The sequence below is a fragment of the Gossypium hirsutum genome, chromosome A06 (genome assembly GCF_007990345.1).
Source record: "Gossypium hirsutum isolate 1008001.06 chromosome A06, Gossypium_hirsutum_v2.1, whole genome shotgun sequence".
In the NCBI taxonomy this organism is placed as follows: domain Eukaryota; kingdom Viridiplantae; phylum Streptophyta; class Magnoliopsida; order Malvales; family Malvaceae; genus Gossypium; species Gossypium hirsutum.
The window spans coordinates 11,845,602-11,867,687 of NC_053429.1; the positions used below are offsets into that span (position 1 = coordinate 11,845,602).

Sequence of the window (22,086 nt, forward strand, 5' to 3'; positions counted from 1 at the left end):
ATGCTTTAAACTGAACTTTCATGAACATGATTCGTTTACAAGCCCGTTGAACTACATTGGAATAATAAGGATACTCGGGTCTCTTCTGATAATAACATGCCAAAGCCATGTCCCAGACATGGTCTTACATGGGATGTTCTCGTGATGGTGCCCATGCCATGTCCCAGACATGGTCTTATAGGGGACCTCTCATCTCGGTGCCAACGCCATGTCCTAGACATGGTCTTACATGGGACCTCTCGTCTCGGTGCCCATGCCATGTCCCAGACATGGTCTTACAGGGACCTCTCATGATCTTAAGGATGCCAATGCCATGTCCCAGACATGGTCTTACATGGGATCTCTTTACCCAAATGTCATGACATTCGTATCCAGTACCATCCTTATGTATCAACGGGACTTTTAAATTTTAATTTTCTATCATTTCATGCTTGGATCATCATCAAATAAATTCATAAAATAAATTCATAATTGCTGGAAATTAACAGCATTAATAATAAATATTGAAATATTGCATTTATTTACCGTAAACTTACCTCGGTACCAATTATAGCCAAATTCACCAACTTAGTCTTCAACTTTATTCTTCCCTTTGTCTAACCTCGAGTTTCGTACTTCTTGATCAATTGAATTTAGAAGTTTTGAAACCCCTGAACCGTCGCTCTTTCTTTTTCTTCTTTCTCCCTTCTCTGTTTCGTTTTGCTCTCTGTTTCTTTCTTTCTCATTTCTATTCTTTCTTTTGTTATATATATATAATATAATATAATATAAATATTAATAATAATCATTACTTACATATATATAATATATATATTAACTAGAATATCTCAGATATTTCTTTCATTATGCCGCCTCAACTTTAGAAAAAAAGGCATAATTGCCTATTTGGTCCTTTTAACTTTTCTTTAATCTATAATTAAACTTTGATCCCTATTGCAATTTAATCCTTTTTCATAATTAACTATCGAAACATTAAAATTTCTTAACGAAACTTTAATATTATCCTATTGACACTCCGTAAATATTTATAAAAATATTTACGGCTCAGTTTATAATATCGAGGTCTCGATACCTCGTTTTCGACCCAATTTACCTAATAATTTCTTTTAAATCACAAAATTCACTAATTCAAAAATATTTCTAACTTCTTCATCGAATTTAGTGATCTCAAATCACTGTTCTGACACTACTGAAAATTGGGCTGTTACAGATGGTGATTCCATGCAACAAGTCAAGGCAACAAGGAGCCCATGTATAGCGTAAGTGTGCTTGGAGAATGTCTTGAGACGACCCTAGAGTGCTAGGTAAGAAAAATGTCATTGTTTCAATCATTTTAATGTTCCCTAGGAGCATAGCTTTAAAAGCTATTAAGTTCTTTAGCGGGTAGTGATAGTTGTCAGCTCTCCACCTCCCCCATATTTTAGCTAGTTGGTGGGCTTTTCTTGGCGCAAGCAAGTTACTCCATGGCAAACGAAATGCCATGGTGCATGGTCATTAGACAAGTGGATGATCAATGTCTCCTTAGGAGGAAACTTAGGGAGGTCGTATCGTGTTGTGGCCAAAATGTTGAGGTTGGACTTTAGATTTCTCTAAGTCCCGCAGGATCCTCCACCTAAAGTACATAGGGATACCTTTAGGATTATGAGACAATGCTTTATAGGAGGGGCATTAAAACGTGAAGGTATATCGACTACTAGTCTTATAGGAGCATAGAGATAGCGATTGAGCCTAATGTCTCAATGCTAGGACAATACACTAGGATAATCCTTGCATCAAATGATGATTTTGGGTGTCTATCATGCTTGGGACTAACCTTGAGTGGGGCAAACAAGCTTGGCCCTTGGAGTGGCCCTTATGAGCAATAAGACAGGCTAGAAGCGACCCTCAATTGGTAGTGGCCAACGACTGTGTAGTGCTTTTAGTTTCCAACACATGAGATGCATCAAGCGAGCATGAACAGATGTTAAGTTCCACCAAGCCTTAAGCCAAGATACCTTGTGACCTAGATTATGATAGCCTGTGCTCAAAATCATTGATGATGATGCTTAAGTACTATTATAAGGATGAGTGCCAATGTGCAATGGGAGTGGGTGTCCTCTCTTAAGCTAAGCAATTGGATGCGAATGGCCTAAAAAGACCGAACCAAGTGAAGGGCCTTTGGGATAAGACATTGATGGAAACTGAGATAGTCTGCAAAAAAGGACATGAGAAAGGTTGACCATGGCTAAAAGAAGTCATCGTATGGCATGAGATCATGTTGTTTAGAGTCAAGGATTGAACAATCTAGGACACATGGTATTAGAATTATTTTCATCACATCCTTGAGGTGGGTGATGATCCAAGTAATATGCTTGTGAGCATTGAGCTTGAGTTGGATTTGGATTGGACAAGTGTAATAGCCCGTTTTTGGTAAAATCAGAACAATGGTTTTGGGACCACAAATCTGAATTTGAAAGAAAAAATTATTTTATATTATTTTATGGTCTATAGTATGATAGTAATGTCGTATAAAAATTTCGTAAAGAAATTTTACCGATTACATATTTAATTTGATAAAGGACCAAATTACACAAAGTGCAAAAGTTGAGTTCTAATAGCTAAAGCGATTAAATAGCTATGGAATTCAAAATTTGAGGTCTTATATGGAAAAAAGACCATTAAAAATGCTTAGTGGTTAAGGATGATGATTCATCCATGGAAAATTAATTAAAGAAAAGGATGAAATTGGAAAGTGAAATTTTAAAGATGATAAATGATAAAAAAATGAAAATATCATAATCTTTCCAAATAAAACATGGAAACCATATCTAAGAGAAAGTGAGCTCAAGCAAGCTATTTTGGCTTAATTGGGTAAGTATTCAAGTCTCGTTTTTAGTAATTTTCATGTTTCTGAGATCGTAATAGTTTAATTTAGCTATCTCGGGGACTAGTTTGTAAAGTTATCAAAGTACTAGGGTTTTTCCATGGATGAGTATGCTGAAATTTTGAAATTTATGGTAGAAAATGAAAGGTTGTTAATAGATAAACAACTTTTGTAAAGTGAATTTTGATGAAATTATGATTTTAAGACTAAATTGTAAAGTTGTAAAATTCAAGAAAAATGATAAATTTTTATGAAATACATGGGCTGTAAATGTTATATAAAAAATTTGGCTAGGCTTGGAATAAGGATTAAATTGCATGAATTTCATTTTTCGAGCCTAGAGATGAAATCATCATTAATTAAAAGTATAGGGGCAAAATAATAATTTTACCTAAGATGTGAATTGAACTGAATTGAGTATAAATTTTATTAAATTGATGTTAAATTTACTCGTATAGATTTGGATAGACCAAATTTAGAGTTAGAACGAGGAAAAGAGAAAGTGTCGGATTAGTAGATTTTATGTACACAAACTTTGTCGAGGTAAGTTCATGTAACTAAATTGTGTACATTTATATGTATAAATTAAATGTTATATATGTAAATGTTGAATTGTGTAATTTTTATGTTTAAGAAATTAATCATAAACCCGAAAAAGCCCTATAAATGTTAAATCCCGTTTGAATAATGAAATTCGATGGATACAGGATTTCCTGAACGGGTTGTAGTCCTGCATATGTTGCAGACACACCATAGCTCTTACAAGCATCCTATTATAAGCCCTCTCGAGTTTCCCGTTATATGGTTCCTATAAACATCTTGATCGGTAGTAATCTTGCATATGTTGCAAACATACTGCATCTCTTTGTGAGCGTCCTGTTATATGATTGGTAGTGATCTTGCATGTGTTGCGGACATACCGCAGCTCTTTATGAGCATCCTGTTATATGGCTCTCTGGAACTTCTCGATATTGCTTGCTTGAACTTCCTGATATATGACTATCCGGAGCTCCTATTACACGGCTCTTTGTGAGCTTCCTGATTAAAAGTTCTTTGTGAACTTTATGATTATTATCTTATGAGCTTCCTATTATATAGCCCGGATATGCTTCCTATTACATGGATGACATGAGTTTCCAATTATATGGCTCGAGAGAGGATTTCCCGATTATGTGCTTTAAATAGCACTCCTGAACATGAATTGACGGATTCTAATTTTGTACACTTCGAGTGTACTTCCTATATATCCATCGAAGTTTTCAGTGATTCAATGGGCAAAATCCTAACATGAGAAAATATGAACATGAAACAAATCATTACACTTATCTGCCTGAAATACATGAAAATGATGATACATGATATATGGAAATACGAGATGATAATATATGAACATGAAATTTGTTTGATGAATATGTTCATCCATGATTATAGATTTGTACACCTTGAGTGTATTACCCGTGTGACACTGACATTTCAAATGATTTAATGGGCAAAGTTCCGACATGAAATAATCTGAACTCGAGACAAATTATTATGAAAATGTACTTGAAATACATGGATATGATTTATATATGTTATATGAATACATGACATGGAAAATATATGTACGTGGAAATCTAATTATTATTAAGCTCATACATATTTCTTGATATTTATATGAAATATATGACTAACAAGAGTGATGAGGATATGTGTTAGGGCTCGTGATCAAATTGATTGAATGTGCCTTACATATTTATCTTGAATTTGAATGAGTGGTAAGTTAATTACCATGTTTTACGAACTTACTAAGCATTACATGCTAATTCTGATTTTATTTTCTTCTGTTCTATAGTAATTCAGAAAATCGTTGGATTTGAAGCTTGGCGGAGATCACTCACACTATCCATCAGCCCATTTCGGTATATATATGGTAAATCAATTATGATTATAATGACATGTATAGGTTAATTGGTCAATATCGACATATAAATGCTTTAAGTGTAACTAGCCATTAGAATGGCTTATGATGGATATGTTTGGTATATATGTTTGAAATGGTTGATTGATAGAAATTATATTGGCATATTGATGATTGAATTTGTAACAGCCTAATTTTTAGTGGTGTCGGGAACAGTGATTTAAGATCACTAAATCCAACGAGTGAGTCAAAAATTTAATAAATTAATACCTATGAGTCAAGTGTGAATATAGAAGTATTTTTGAATTAATGAATTTGGTGATTTAAAAGAATTAATTAGGTAAATTGGGTCGAGAATGAGGTATCGAGACCTCGAATTCATAAACCGAGCCATAAATATTTTTAGAAATATTTATGGAGTGTTAGTGAGTTAGTAATAAAGTTTCGTTAGAAAATTTTAACGTTTGGATAGTCAATTTATTAAAAAGGACTAAATTGAAAGAGGTGTAAAATTTATTAAATAGTGATTAAATAGCTTAAGTGATTAATAAGGCGGGATTTAAAATGAATTAGTCCCAAATTAAATGGGATGGACGGTTTGGGCAAGAAAATCAGCAAAAACAAAAAGGAGAAATAAGGGTAAAATTGAAAATTTTACAAATTTAGCATATAAAATAAAGACAAAATTGAAAAATCTAGAGATATCATCATTTTTTTCATCCAAAACGCCATGGGAGGTCTGAAAATATGGTTTTTCATATTTTTCCATATGTGAGTTCAATTCTTGCTTTTTCTTTAAGATTTTTATGTTTTTGTGACTTTTACAATTAGGTCCAAGTATTTAATTCATTAGTTTTTGATTTTATGGACAAAATTGAAAGTTATCATTGATAAGTTTTGGTTGTTTATAATTAATTAACATGGATTTTAAGCTTTAATTTTATTGTATGATGATTTTATCAAGTAATTTCAATAGAAATTGATTTTAGGACCTAATTGTGAAAAAGTTGTAAATTAAGGTTTACTGTTGAAATTATGATTATAAAAGGTTGTGTAGTAGTTTATAATAATGGAATAAAGTGTTAATTAAGAAAAATTATCTTAGTTGATGGGTGAATTGCACAGGGACTAAATTGTAAAAGTTGTAAACTTTAGGGTAAAAGTGTAATTTTAAAAATTGAAGGGCATAAATTGTGAAGTGAATTAGAACTGAAATGATGCTAATGAATGGAAAATTCTATATTATAGATTGAGAATCCAAAGATAAATGTGGAATAGAGGAAATTTCCGATTAGTCCCTAAATTTCCATAACTTCTACAAATTGGCTCAGGTAAGTTCATATGGCTGAACTTGTATATTAATTGTTAACATGAGAATGATGTAATGTGTTGTTTCAGATATTTACTATTGAATCGTTAATATCGAGAAACAATGTGAAAATTGAATTGGAAGTTCAAATAGAGGAAAAACGCAGGATTGAGTACGCTTGTGTTGTGACGTGTGATGAATTGACGGATAATACCATGGTTGTTCCATGGAAAAATGTGAAACGTAGTTATGGTATTTCCATACCGAGTTATGATACGTAGGTATGGTAATTTCCATACTGAGCTATGATACGTAGGTATGGTATTTTCCATATCGAGTTGTGAAACGTAGGTTTGGTATTTTCCATACTGAGTTGTGAAATGTAGGTATGGTATTTTCCATGAGGAAAACCATACTGAGCTGTGAATCGTGGCACTAAGCAAACGACGTACTCAAATCTGTAAGACGTCCTCTAGTTTGACAAGTGATGGTAAGTGACAATTGAAATTATGTGCTGAAATCTAATTTGATGTTTGAAATTGAGCTCAATGAAATGAATTCATCATGTGAAATTGTGAATGGCAGGAGATATGTGTATAATACTTGCTTATTAAATTGCTATGGTATTTTGGTAAGATTTATGTTTTGAGCCTATGAACTTACTAAGCTTACATAAGCTTACTCCTGTGTGTTTAATGTTCTTTGTATATTGACTAGGGGTCTGCGGATCGGATCAACACATCAGGGCACACTATCCAAATTACTTCGATAAATTTTATTATGCATCTTAAGGTTTATATGGCATGTAAAGGGTTTAACTGAAAGGAAGTGAAGGTGTTATAAACTTAGTTATCAACATTTTTCACTAAAACAGTTTTGGATAGTAGTAGTAATCCAAATTTGAAAAATCACAACAAATTGTGGAAATCTAATTAGAGGTTGAATAAAATATAAAATTAAAACCTATTGAGTCTAGTTTTACATAGAAGAAACCTTGTAAGCAAAAGAATTTCATTTTATGAGATATTTGAATTTTTGTGAGACAACATCAGAATAATTTTGGGTTCCCTTGTTTTGACTTTGGAAAATCATTAAAAATTGTATAAAAATATTTGGGGGTTTAAATTTATATGATTAAAATCCTTTATGAGTTTATTTTCAAAAGAAACAAACGGGAACATCATCCAAATCCCATATGAGGAGATAATTAATTTTTAGTAAAGTGGAGTTGAAACTGTTGGATAGCGAAACAGGGAAGAATTTAAAGAATAAACTGTACTTATTGGCTAGACCAAAAATTTTGAAAATTTTATGATAATAAGATATGTGAGTCTAGTTTCAGCGAAAATTAGCAGAGCTTAATTTGGAGTTCTTTAGCGTAAGATATAAATAATTTAGTGACTGTAGGAAAACTTTGATATGAACATAAATAAGTAGTGGAATTTTTTGAAATTATTTTGTAAACTCTGATAACATCCTGTAACCCTGTTCTAGCAACAGATGTGGGTTAGGGGTGTTACAGAATTAAGTTAGCATATTTGATAAGATATGCATATATGTGAATTTCGTAATTTAAGTGTGTATACTTGATTATATGAGGTATTATATCATGTAGAGGATTTGATTTTGAGTTGGGTTAAATCACCTATAATAGCTTGTGAATGTGTTAAAGTGTTGATGTAAGAGGATGACAAAAATGGGTTGAGAAATATGGCTTGGAAAATAGCCTATTTTCGTCCACACGAGCAGAGACACGGGCGTGTGTCTAAGCCGTATGTGACACACGGCTTAGCACATGGGCGTGTGACTTGGTCGTGTGTCCCTTGCATCTTTAAAATTTCAAAACAGAATGTCTATGTATTTACACACGACCTAGCACATGAGCGTGTGGCTTGGCTGTGTGACCCAAGTTAGAGAGTTATATGGCATAAGACACGAGTGCGTCCCTTGGCTGTGTGAACCACACGGCCTCACCACATGGGCGTGTGACCCTTGCACCTAGGAAAAAATTTGAGATTTTTTGAAAAATTCTCTGAGTACCTGGTTTAGTCCCGACTCGTTTCTAATGCATGTTTTAGACCTCGAGGGTTCATATAAGGGACTTTGTGTTTGATTTTTGACATGAATATTGTATAAAATGAAATATCTATTTACTTAATCTGTATATTCTGGTAATGTTTTGTAACTTTGTTCTGGCGATGGATATGGGTTAGGAGTGTTACAACAAGCCTTGATGCGAACGAGTTGACTTAGAGGTAGCCTTGAGACATGCATGGTAGCTCTGGCTTGAGTATTTATTTATTTTTGGATATTAAAAGTATAATGCATATAAATAAGAGTATTTATTTTAAAACTTGAAATAATAATATTTAATATATTTATAATATAAATTTATTTATTTACATTAAATTTTAAAGAATTTTATATATTTTATTTATCTTTAATAATGATTGCTTACCGTAATCATATAAAATTTAAATATTTTATTAAATATTTGATACATTAGTGGTGGCATTTTTTAATTTTATAAATAACCACGAAGTATCTTTAATTTATAATTTAAAATATAAAAAATAAATAAATAAAATAAATGGGGATTTCTTAAAAAAAAATCCATCACCAATATTTCCCCACATTAGAAAAAGCTAGAAAGCGTAGACCCAATAGGATAAAAACAGAGTCCAATATTAGTTTGACTCTATTTCAGGCCCAAATTGTATGAATATCCGATCCGATCGTATTCGAATCGACTCGTACACACCCCTTTTAATTAGTTTGACTCGAAATCAAAGGCGCTAAAGAAACAACAATGGAGGAGGTCACGGCCACTGCTCCTAACGAAAAAGCCGTAGTAGAAATCCTACGGAATAGAGGCTGGTGTTTAGGCGATTTGGACCAAGTCAATGCTCTCATTGTATTATACACAGCTTTATCCGATGATGTCGACGCGTGTTCGATCGCTGATAAGGTTGAACCGGAGCTTGTTAACATGGACCTTAGATCCATCAGTGGGAAATCCTTACCCGAACTCAACCTCCGGAAATCTTCTCATATTCTAGGTCCCAAAGTGCTCCAGGTAAAGTCCTTCCTCTTCCTTTTGGCTTTTGGCTTTTGTTTTGGCATAATTTTGAATTGATTTTCTTTTTCTTTAGATTTCGTCGGTTAGGGATATATCTAGAAGCACCATAGCGGAGTTTTCGGGGAATTCGAGTAGTTCGCGTTTGCTGAGATTGGGTCTGACTGATGGTCATAGTGAGATGACTGCCATAGAGTACTCTCATGTTCCAGCAATTCCAGACAATGTGGTTCCTGGTACCAAGGTATTATTGCTTGTAATGCTTAACTTAGTTTTGCGCTATTTGTTTCTATTTTCATTGTCGATTTGAAACTCAAAAGCTAGTTTTTATGATTGCACGCACAGTAAATTGGCAGACCTCTTTAATTAAAGATAATAGAACGTGTGGCAAACATATGTATTTGCAAGCAATGCAAATTCTTGATGCTAATGTGGGATAATAGTTTCCTGCAATTTGTTCATTCTCTCTAGGAATTCTTCATGATTCATTATGCACCAAACCTGCAATTTTTTTTATTGTATTTCTTATTATTTTCAAATTATGGACTGTGGTTGGCAGATTCGTGTGGAAAATAAAGCCATGATAAAGGCTGGCATTTTATGTTTGAACCCTAAAGTGGTAACTTTGTTAGGAGGTGTTGTTCAATCACTCTATGAAGAATGGGAGATGAATAAAAAATATTCAGGTTTCTCCCGTTCATCATTAAGTTCATCCCAAGAAAATAGCACTTGTGGCCCTCCCCCATTTGAGAAGTTGCAAATTGAGGCTCCTTCTAGCAGTAGGTCTGCTCATCCTGGCCGATCATATAGTGAGTATTCTTTTTCTTTTTACATGTTTTGAATTAGATCTTGTTTCCCTCTCACATGCTTGTCCTTTTCATACCGCTTAATTGTTTTGCATTTTGTGTTAGTTCCAGCAATCTTTAATTGCTTTGGTAAATGCATAAGCTTGACATCTAGCCTTAGAGAAACAAAGTGATAGATGGAGGATGCACAGCTGGAATGAACTTTGTTGGCTACAATAATCAAGCTGCAAACTCTTGTTAGGGTAAAATCTGTTGTCTGTTTAAGATGATGGCTCAAGTTATCGTAGAAAATTTTCACCATACCCTTTTGCTCTTGACTACTTTTTCATACTGGACAGATTTAAAATGTGCCGCAGACACTTTCATTGACAGCCTTTGAGGGATTCCTATTTCTTTGATAAATGTACTTCAACTTTCTTCCATTTTTCTGGGGAACAATTTTTCAGAGATTACAAGGGAAGGAAACTTGGAATTGGATTACTTGGTATTTAGTAAAAAAAGGACTTCAGATACTTAGGAACCTCTAAACAAGTTCACAATTACATGATGCCTGAGCTGTACTCTTGAATGATGAGAAACTCACAAATATAAACAAATATTGCCCCTCCCTTCCCTGCATCTTGTCTTCCATAATGAATAACAACTACCGATCTATTGTTGATAGTTAATTAGTGGCGGGTGGCCTATAATTTATTTTGGCTGCACCTTGTCTCTGACTTTGCTGCTTTAATTAATTTTTGGAACTAGCTAGTTGTGAGGCATTTTTACAATTTGGAGAATACTTTATGTTGCTGTTGTTTTATGATTTCGGGAGATTATCCAGCATTTTTATTGATTATTTAATTTTCTCTTCTTTAAAGTTGTAATATTTGAATTGCTAAGGTATGTGTGTATATATATTAATTTTGAAATATTTGGTCATCAGAAAAGAAAGTTTACTTCGTAATTTTGCAGAACATGAAAGGCTAAGCTTGAGAAAGCTTTTCAGGAAGGACAGTAAATTTCCTCAAAAGTTGTTCCTTTAATTTTTTTCCTGTATGATATGTTCTATTTATAATGCAAGCTTTAGATGACTCTGAAATTGTGATTATTCATTATACTTGTTTGATCTAATGGTGATAATGTGTAGATTACTCTGAGTCAACACTGAATAGTGCTGGACCTGCTATGGCAAGTTCAGTTGGAAAAACTGAAAGCAGGTCGAGCAAAAGGAACCAGGATGTTGAAGTAAAACCAGAGAATGTGGATAATGGTCTTAAGACAGCTTTCATAGCAGAAAAAACTGAAGAAAATCCAAGTAGCTCGGAAGCAAGACCAAAAGAAGGTGCGGTTTTATCTTTATTTTATTTTATATTTGTACTTAATATATACAATAATGGCAGACCCAGCTACCATCTTTAAATTCAGTTTCATAGCTCTAGGAGATTGCCCGTATCATAAGCACATGTGGACTTCCTTTTTGAGGAAATAAGGTGAATGTGAGATGTACGTATTTACTAAAGGGGATCTGTACATACTACCTTCTACCTTGCTAAAAAGTTGTGCTATTAACTTCTCTTGTATGAACATAAACGGAAGACTTATGGCAAAGGCTATCCTTTTTTAAAATCTTAAATGGACTTTTATGCATAAATTGTATGTGTAAACCCACTTTCATTGATTGATAGGACAAAACAGAAGTAGTTTGTCAATTATCAACTTCAGTTTAGATCATGTATTGTTATGCTAATCTATATATCTTCCATTACCAGTAGCTGAGTCTGCCCCTCTTCAAAATCAAGCTGCATCTCAGAAGCTCTTGCAGAAAATGAGCCATTCTAACCTGGATAATCGACATTCTAGAGGTCGAAAATACAAGGGAAAGGGAAAACAAGAAGAGCCTATGGTTTTTACTTTGGATGAGTGGGAAAAGAGGAAAGTTGGCACAAAACCTCAGACTAGAATTGAATATCCTGAAACTAGTGATGAAGACCTTGCTCGGCAGCTTCAGGCTCAACTTGACTTGGAAGATTATCATGTTAGTGTTCTTGCAACTTAGTTGTTCCATTTGCCAGTGGTTTTTGTATTTGTCACCTTGTAATGCTTAATAAAATTATTTTCTTGTTCAGACACAAAGCATGCATGACACTGAGGCAGAGAACATTAAAAGAAGTATGTTCAAATATGAAAGAGAAGATGGTAGAGATCGACAAGAGGGACGTGGAGGGAGAGGACGGGGGAGAGGGAGGGGGAGGGGGAGGGGGAGGGGGAGCTTCGGCTAATACTTTTTTCCACCTTAGGTACAAGGTAACCTCTTTATCCCTTTTTTTTGCCTCGTATTTTGTCTTATATGCATGTAAAAGATATGGGTTGATTCAAGCTTGCAACTTGGACAATATAATTGTAATTTCTTTTTTGATATTTTCTGAAGTAGAATACTGTCATGGATAGTTGGATCTTTTCAGTAAAGAAAATTCCTACGCATAATTTAATGAGTTCATTGAAAAAATAATCATCAAAGAGAAAGAAATGCCCATGCCTCACACAACTTCCTTCTTTGTACATCATCAGGGATTTAGGGTGGCGTGAATTATCATTTTGGCACGGTTGAAGTTTTTCCCCTTTTGACTGCTTCATTATGGTGTCTTTGCTGTCATGACATATTATTAGGCAAACATTCAATATTTTAAGATTTTGTTGACAGATGGGATTATGTTCATTTCTTGAATCCTATATTTGTACAGCTGAGAAAATTTTGGTCACTGTAAATCCCGTGATTGCCATGCTTATAATTTACAAGTCCTAACTATTTGTATTTCTAAGCTTTTTTTTTTTTGGATAAATATAAATTTATTAGTCCTTACAGAATAAACATAGAACCCAGAATAAGAGACCAGGGTCAAAAGCCACAGCTCTTCACAATCAGCAGTGAGTGTACTAATTTATGACTGGTTTTTATGGTGTTGTCTTCATGCTTGATTTCTTTAATAATCTATTTTTATACACTTGCAGTGTATTTCTTTTTAATATTAAAAATGGATTAAAAATACATAAATCTGCGTCCGTAGTTTAATTGATGTGGTTATTCTTCTTAAAATATATATTTTTTTAAGTACTTTTTTCAGATATATATTTACATGTTAATTTGATGTAGACTTAAAATTTTCAAGATTAATGTGATGAGGTAGATTTTGCTACCCGGAAATAATATTTTGGATTAGTATATCTCTACAATACTATTTTTTCAATTAAAAGTGAGAAATTGTTCAGAACCGAATCTAATACGGTTGCGACTTGAAGTTTAAAAGGAAAAACCATTGCGTCTAAGGTTGAGTTTGGATGAGCGGTGCGTTTATCTGCGGTTAGTGTAAAAACAGCGGTAGCGGTGAGATTAAATATTGTAGCGATACTGTAGCGTGAGACAAAAAGTAAGGTAAATGCACTGTACCGCCGTCCCAAACGAAGGTAAGTCAAAAACATTTTCATATATATATATGTGTAATAAAACTAAGTCTGCAAACTATTAGTAAATTATTTTTGGTCTCTCAATTATTCAATTTTATTTTCAATGAGTTAATGGTGACAATTTTTAAAATTGACGTATTAGCAATTTTGATCCTCAACATTGTATTTTGATTTTGTTTTATAGTTTTACTTTTTTTCCCTAATATTGAAGGTTAGTTCTAAAATAATAAGAAAAAATGAAAATTATTACCTAGGATTTTTGGGCTTTTTTTCTTTAATATTTTCAATCAAATCAAATCAAGTGAAGTTCTTTTGAGTTAATCAAGTAGATGAATATTATTTTATCATTCTAACTTGATTTAAAAATTTTCAAATCTAGTTGAGTCATATCGAATTGAGTGAAATTATTCAAGTTAAATTAAGAAAACTAAACATGTCAAATGAAAATCTTATTACAATATTTCAAAACTCTTTCAAAGCAAAATAAAAGAAATATATATATACACTTTAATATGATAAACTTAAATAGTTAATTTACTTATTTAGGTCCTAAAAAATTATTATTTTGAGAAAAATTTAAAATTTTTAATACATTATTTATAATCTTTTAGAATGTTTCTAGAATTTTTAATTTTTATAATTTTTTAAAATTTACATGTTGGAATTTTTATAAATATATTAAAATTTAAAATTTATTTTGAATATTTGAAAATTATTTTGTAATATTTTGTAATTTTTATTGAGAGACACGAATTTATTCATTTTTCAAAATTAACAGGAATTGACGGGTATTTACACTAATATGTTATTTGAATTATTCAAATTATAAAATTCAACTCAACTTGCACTTGAAACTCGAATTTGTTATTTGATTTGACTCGAAAAAATCGAATAATTCAATTTGATTAACTGAAAAATAAAAAAAATTATTTTATTTTTTCGAGTCAAATCGAGTTTTGCTCACCTCTTGACATAATGTATAAATGTTAAAGGTTAAAACTGATATTATGTCAAATTTAAAAGTTGTCACTATTAATTATTTAGTCGTCGCAAACTAAAAAAATAAATAAATAATTGAATAATTATTTTATAACTTTTAATTATTAATTGACAAAAAAAATTACTAATAATTTAGGAAGTAGGAATAAAATATGTTGGAGACAAAACACATGGAGAGAGAAATGCACTGGAAAAACGATAATTAAAATGCACTGATAATCAAAATAATGTTACACATGTTAGGCTGCTCTCAACCAATCAAACTAATTAACTGAATCATAAATAACACACTTTCTTAACTTCACATTAACTGACTGCTAACTATAGTTAAATGACTGGCTACTCTATTACCACTACTGTAGTTTATCCTATAATATTATATATATATTAACGCACACTTTATTAGAAGTGAAGATTGGACTGAGATGTATAATTTTGACTTCGAAAAACATCGGGTACGGTATATACATCCCATTTCAATTCAGTTCAATTCTCACCGATTCTATTCTCCTCAGTCAAGAAGAACAAGAAGATGGAGAGAACTCTAACCCGCTCATTAATCGCTGTTGTAATCTCTTCCTTAGCCGCGATTCGATCCTACAGAAGGAAGTCTCTCGATTTATCTGGAGCTCTTGCCGGATTTCTCGTTATGACTATTCATTTCGTTGTCGGATACAGGTCCTTTTCTTTTTCTTTTTACATTTATATGGTGTTTCTTTGTTTGGCATGCCAAGAAAGTTATTAATTTATGGGTATTTTAGGTTCGGGGCAATGTTGCTTGCCTTTTTCTTTACTTCATCGATGCTTACCAAAGTTGGAGAAGACAAGAAGCGACGAGTTGATGCTGATTTTAAGGAAGGTGGACAAAGAGACTGGTATTTTTTTTATATTCTCTCTTCAAATAAACCAATATACATCTTAATTTATATTTGAAGATTGATGAACTAATTTAGTTCAAATGAAAAAGAAAAATTAGAGTTTTCTTGATTGGTTGTGAAAGACAAGTGGGAACAAATCAGTGTTGTTAATGGATGGAAGTGGAACTCTTCTTTGAATGCTATGGCTGGAGTTTTTTCTTTCTTTCTGCCCCCCCTTTTTCTGGGATTCAAAAGGGTATAGAAATGTTGAAATTCTGATGCTCAAAAGAATTTGGCAAAAATCAAATGAACTAATTTTGGTGGGTAAGGGATGAAACTTTTGATGGGACAAATTAGGGGAAATATTCAGGGTCAATGATTTGGACTTCAATCTGTTGGTGAATAGAAGTAAGAACTTGGGATATGTGTAGAGTAGCAAGGCTATATTGGATTGTAGATTCTTTATTTGACAGGGTAATTCCCAATTTATTCATTTCAGGATACAAGTTTTATACAATAGTGGTATTGCAGCAGTTTTGTCTGTTCTTATTGGGAACCTGACTGGATGGGAGGACAAGTGCCTAGACTCGAACGATTCGGTTCTTATCACTTCCTTAATTGGTGGTATTATTGGTCACTATTCTTGCTGCAACGGTGACACTTGGTCATCGGAGATCGGAGTTCTTAGTGATGACCAGCCACGGCTTATCACAACTTTTAAGGTTGATATTCTTTTCCCTAATTTGATTTAACAACTTATTGTTTTGGATGGTTATATATCTAGTCACACTACAGTGTCATCACATCCTGTTCAAACTTAGCGACAACTTTCCGATAATATCCTGTTTCTCTGAAGCTCAACTCAGCTGCTTAGATATTTCCTCATAAATCAAAGCAACTATCCAGCTTGCATTCTACTCTAGGCATTTATGGTTGCTATGCAAAACACATAGTTGATAGTTATGATTTTTGTAACTTTTATTTTCATGTTAGTCATGAAGTTGATTTGTTTTTTTAAAGGAACTATTAGAAAGGATTAGCTTTCTTGATCACTTAGATACGGTCTTAATGCATTTATCTTACCCATATAACCAACCTGATATAGCGGATAAAGACTTTGCTTCTTTTTGTTGTGTGCGTATTTACTAATATTACAGTAAATGATTATCAGTCTGTTCGAAGGGGCACCAATGGAGGTGTGACAAAAACAGGACTTTTAGCAGCTTTGGCAGCAGGGAGTGTCATTGGTTTAACATTTTTTCTGGTTGGATTTCTCACTACAAGATGTTCAAATGAAATGGGCATGAAGCAGCTGTTGGTAATACCCCTTTCTGCAGTGGCTGGGCTTTTAGGAAGTATCATAGATTCTCTGTTGGGAGCAACCCTTCAATTCAGTGGGTTCTGCTCTGTCCGAAATAAGGTTTGTTGAACACAATGCTGAAGATTTTAAGGTCTTCAAAATTGAAAACAAGCTCCTACCATGCCATGATAAGCGAACCGTTCAATGCTGCCCACATCGTGAATATTTTTTGTTTGATCTCTTTGCAGGTTGTTGGAAAACCTGGACCAACAGTGAAGAGGATTTCAGGTCTTAACTTTCTTGACAACAATGCGGTGAACCTCGTCTCGATACTACTGACCACACTGCTGACTTCATTTGCCTGTGTGTACATTTTCTGAATCCTTAATTCTCTTCAAACAGTTTAGACAGTGTACTGTTTTGATAAAGTTGAAAAAAATCTCAGAAAAGGATCCAGTTCCCATAAAAAACTTCGTATGTGATGTGAATCAACATAAGGGGAAACGGTTTACCATTTGTGCCTGGAAATAAAGATTACCATGTTGCTCGACTGGCTAGGTTAGAATAAATTCAGAGGCGAGTTGTTCTTATCTTGGAATGATCTTTTGCAACTTCTTTTTGTGCTATGCTTCTCAATGTTTTAATTTCTCAATACAACCCAATTTTAAGGGAAAACAGAGAGAAACATTACATAACAACGAAATGCTTTGATCATAAAGGCTACACTACCCAATATCTTTTCCTTCAATGAACATGTGAAAGTATATTATTATGAAACATAGCTTGCCACATGGTACATAGTTTTGTTGGGGATTGGAATCTCATTTTCGAAAATTTTCAGAATATTGATATACAGGTGTGAACTGAAGAAGATATAGATTTGTTATAACTAGCTTCTAATTAAATAGTTGAAAAGATATTTAAACTAACTTAATGGTGATTAAAGAAAATTGTTGAAATTTGATTTTCTTTTTAAAACAAAGTCACAAAACATTTGTCACCTGTACTAAATAAATAACGTATAAATAAATAAATAAAGAAACATTTTAAGAGCTCTTGCTAGTAAAGTTAAAAAAAAAAAATTAATATCATATTACCTCATCACCAATTAATATGATTTTCAATTACTCTTCGATGTTATTGTTGTTCAAATATGATATGATATTGCCTCTTCGAAGAACCATAATGCTTAGAATCTCCAATTTTTTTACCGGTAATTTTTGTTAGGTGCTATTTGATTGAATATGCCAATTATCAAATGTTATTTATAAAGCTAAACTTGAATTTAATTGGTATATAAGTGATAATTAAAATGCATAGAGTTCTATTTAAGTAATAATTTTATTTTACATCATTAAACACAATTTAGAAAAAATAAAAAATATAAATTAAATTATAATTATTATAACTGTTTCTATATTTTATGCTTAGAGTTCTTTTCAATTAATAACTTTATTTTAAAATTAATATAACTCTTTTAATTGATATTTCTAAATTGACTTATAATTATTTAGTGATATGATGGAAATTAAAAAAAAATATTCTTGTTAATTTAATTTTTTTTTTCAAACTCGTATTTTTATATATAGATGATAAATAAAAAGAACAGGAAAGGTAAACTAGTTTATAGTTTATATAGGTTGTACTGGATTTTACAAACTTTTATGGAATATAGACATAATATATATATATATCTTTAGTGGGTTAAGTTGGGTTTAATTATGTATTTCAATAATAAATAAGCAATCGATATAATTGACTCAACTAAAATTGATAAAATTGTATGCCACTTTTACTCACTTGGTGGAAATCAAGAAGTGTTAAGGGCTTACAATTATTATTTGATAAGAACAACATCCAATGCAGTATTGAAGTACATGACCCAACTTTCTTGTTGGGCTTGCGATCCACTAGCATAAGAGAATGCCATCACAGACAGGATGAAGGAGATCATGAATTTTCAGCAAACTTTAGACATGGAGTTTAGTTGGAGGAAGATGAGGTTTGCCTCTTCAACATTTAAGCATAAGTTGGCAGGGTTTTACTAAAGGAGGGATTGCTGTTCATATGAAGTTTCATTGCCTGTAATTTGTATGGCTTTGAATGTATAGACAAAAGAAAAAGATAATGGATACAAGAGGTGTAGCAGATACATATGCTTGAAATCCAGTGCCTCTAAATATTTTGATGGTGATGACATTCAAATCCTATTGACTCGCCAAACAATATCCAACAATCAGGGCAGCTACAAATATACTTACGTATATTTTCTTTTCTTTTCCCAAAATGGTTACTTGAGTGTTCAACAGGTAACCGGGCATGCAGCGGGAAGAATCCCGTTGGCAGCTGTTTCCAGGCGTTCCCATGTTAGTTTCCTCTTCTCAGTTGCCTCAATCGACTGGGAGTTTTCCTCCTCTATCTTCTGCCGGCAAGCAAGCACAAGTTCTTCATCCACCTCGCACAACATCTTCTTTATGCTTTGTGTCAGGTTAAGCACTGCTTGGTTCCAATGGTTCTCGGAATTTCACTCAAGGGCGGGGAAGATAAGAGGAAATATCACCTGACGGTTATGTGTTACAAGATTAAGGATGTGCTCATTGTTCCATAGCAAGTGAGTTCGTTCAGCCACCTGAAAACAGTGGAAAGAGAAAAGTTGAAAACAGTTTCATATTGCCCTTTTGCCGCGTTACATAATGATTTCAATCAACCAAAAACGAAAGCAACACTCATAATCGATAAAGATACAGTCCAACTTAAAACATTTTTCTCACAGTGATTAGAAAAAAGGAAAATATACCTGGTAATGGGAGCTGTTTAAGCAAAATGCAATACTCCAAAACCTCTTCCAACTCGCTAATAAACATTAACTCCTGATGACTATTTGTAACTGGCCAATACTTTAACAGTCCCTTAATCACGCTGTCGGCTAACTTCGGATCCTTATCTATAAACTGTACAACACAAAATGTTAATTGCTGATGATAAACACGCACCAGTTTCGGTTTGTGTAAAGGAATAAGGGCTTTCCACAAAAACATCTTGTGTTCCTCTTTCAATGGTACAGCAAAACCACTAATAATACTTCCAAATATCTCGAGGAGTTCAGCAATACCATTATGCCTTTCAGTTTCAAAAACAAAACGATAGATGATATTGCTAACAGCTTTTCGTACAAAGGGCCTGTGCACCATGAGTTTCCCGTAAATTCTGTGCAGAATTGTTTTCAAACAGTCCCTTTCCCGGGGGTCCTCAGAATCAAAAAGGTCAAGTAACCTCGAAATAAAAGAATGATCTACATACTTCTTTGCCACCTTTGCATCAAGAGAACTATACGTAATAAACCCAAGAAGTAGATCATATACGAGTTGCAAATTTGACCATGAAGGATCAAACATTGGCTCTTCATCTTCCACTTCACCACCAATGCTATTAGACCAATATTTAGGTGGAAAAACTCTGAACAGGTTAACAGCGCACATTTTACACATTGCGGCAATTACCGGTTCATTGAACTTTGCAGACCCCGTAGAAACAAAATCGACAAGTTCTATCAGTGTTTGATGTTTAAGATCTTGCTCGGCACTAGTTTTATCAGGATCACTGAAATCAGAAACCTCACAGCACAGATTCAATTTACTAATAAAGAGGCTCTGCTTCTGCAGAATTGAAACATCTGTGAAAGATAAATTGGGTTCTACTGCCTCCACACCAACCATGATGCTAGCAGGAAAAACAGCTGAGGACACCCGTTTAACAACACTTAGACGACTTGATATACTATTCCCGATATTTGTACATTCAACTCTATTCCCTGAGTTAGAAGTATGGTTTCCAGAATCACTTCCAGATGAATCTAATAGGTCAGATTTTTGTAACTTCCGCGGGAGTTTGATTAAAATTTGTTTGAGCATTGTAGCAAAGAAACTTCCAGCAACACAAACTGCCGAAATTGAATTACAATAGTTACAGACTAACAGTGATTCAATCAAAGTATACAAGTGCAAATTGTAAGTGGAAATAGGGATGGCATTGATATTTGATTCAGTAGCTGGAAAGAGAAATGATGCTAAGGTTCTTAACAAGTTATAATTCTGATTGACAAGTATATTTTCAAAGGAAATACCAACAAAGCACAATACTCAATGCAGCAAATAACAAATTCAGTAAAGCGATTGCAATTACCCCCAAATCACAGTGTCACAACTGCCACCATCATTATTGTTTAGAGATAGCAAAACAAATCATGGTAAAGCACTCACTTCAAAAAACTAGCAAAATAAATCATGGTAAAGCACTCACTTCAAAAAACTAAGTTTCCCAGAAAGAAAATCATACACTTCTAGTAATAAACAAACAAGGGGCCTAACAACAGCAATATTTTGATGAATTATAAAAGAACAGATAGAATTTTTGTTTCAATACAGAACAGCCATAAGATAACCTTCAGATCCGATAAAATAAAGCGAAAAAAGAGAGTAAACCCACCAACGATCTAGTGCCAAATCACGATCACATGACATGGAAAAAAAACCCAGATCTTATTCATAATAAAACTTTTTAATTAACACAAAATGTCATCATCAAGCATAATAAATTTAGCTAAAAAAATTGACCCAAAAGGACCAATAAATGAACGAATCATGTAGTTAGGCCAAAAGGAGGGGGGAAAACCTGAATCGGTTGAGCTGTTAAAGGATAAGTTAGGGAGATGGAAGACCAAAAAGGAAGTTTTTAAAGTCCCGAAATTGCTTTAGAGTTTAGATTTTACATAAAGACAGCATTTTGGTTGTTCTTTTGGGTGGTGTTGGGTGGCATGAAAGATGAACAATTTGGGTTCCTAGTTGAAGAGAATGATTGGTGAGGCATTAGAAAATTGAAGGCACCGCCAGTAATCACCCTCCACATGGGACTTGTGATTTCCATTTCAAAGATGAAATTATTATTACAATGCTAACTACACTTTGTACTGTTAAACAGTGTTTAAATATAAATATTAAAAATTTTAAAATATATAAAAAAATACTAATTTATCTAAAAAATCTATTTCAAAGTATATTTACGGGAATGAGCTGATTTCAGCATTATTTTCCAAAAAAGATCGGTTTTGGCATAATGCATCCATGTAGGAGCGTTTTAGGAGGAAATTTCCAGCAAATCGAGCCCTGGGGGAGCGTTTTTGCCATGTCAGCACAAAACGCGCTCATGTGGACGCGTTTTGCTGACGTGGCAAAAAGCTCCCCCAAGAGCGCGTTTTGCTCCGTGTTTTTGACCTCAACGGCTAATTTTTTTACCGTTGGGGGGGTTCGACGGTAAAAAGAGAGAGTATAAAACCCCCTCCTATATTTCACACAATATTTCTTCAAATTTTAGCAAAAAAACTCTAAAATTTCTCCCTAAAGCTCTCAAATTTCTTATTAAATTTCTCAAAGCTCTCTTTAATTAGTTATTTACTTTAATATTTTTTCTAAATTAGTATTATTTTTTTATAATTTCAAAAAAAATGATTGTGTTAGCAATGGCTGGGAATTAATT

General features: G+C 33.2%; 2 protein-coding genes and 1 pseudogene across 3 annotated transcripts; 2 read left to right on the top strand and 1 right to left on the bottom strand.

Moving 5' to 3' along the window:
- The first annotated feature begins 8,820 nt into the window (after window positions 1-8,820).
- On the top strand, window positions 8,821-12,752 carry LOC107962653 (tudor domain-containing protein 3). Of its 2 annotated transcripts, none has more exons than XM_016899115.2 (7): window positions 8,821-9,148; window positions 9,225-9,392; window positions 9,708-9,957; window positions 11,084-11,278; window positions 11,706-11,971; window positions 12,063-12,240; window positions 12,505-12,752. In XM_016899115.2, exons 1-6 carry the CDS (start codon window positions 8,882-8,884, stop codon window positions 12,213-12,215), a joined length of 1,299 nt encoding a protein of 432 aa, XP_016754604.2. In that variant the 5' UTR covers window positions 8,821-8,881; the 3' UTR covers window positions 12,216-12,240; window positions 12,505-12,752. The 2 variants fall into 2 exon arrangements, with proteins under 2 accessions (XP_016754604.2, XP_016754605.2); XM_016899116.2 differs by having other exon boundaries at window positions 8,830-9,148; window positions 12,063-12,233.
- Window positions 12,753-14,757: 2,005 nt separating this feature from the next.
- LOC107962654 (protein PGR) lies at window positions 14,758-17,104 on the top strand. The gene is made up of 5 exons (XM_016899118.2): window positions 14,758-15,075; window positions 15,159-15,272; window positions 15,754-15,976; window positions 16,426-16,674; window positions 16,803-17,104. The coding sequence occupies exons 1-5, from the start codon at window positions 14,930-14,932 to the stop codon at window positions 16,932-16,934; spliced, it is 864 nt and encodes a 287-aa protein (XP_016754607.1). The 5' UTR covers window positions 14,758-14,929; the 3' UTR covers window positions 16,935-17,104.
- A 1,506-nt stretch (window positions 17,105-18,610) lies between these two features.
- On the bottom strand, window positions 18,611-21,463 carry LOC107962655 (serine/threonine protein phosphatase 2A 57 kDa regulatory subunit B' kappa isoform-like; annotated as a pseudogene).
- Window positions 21,464-22,086: the final 623 nt, after the last annotated feature.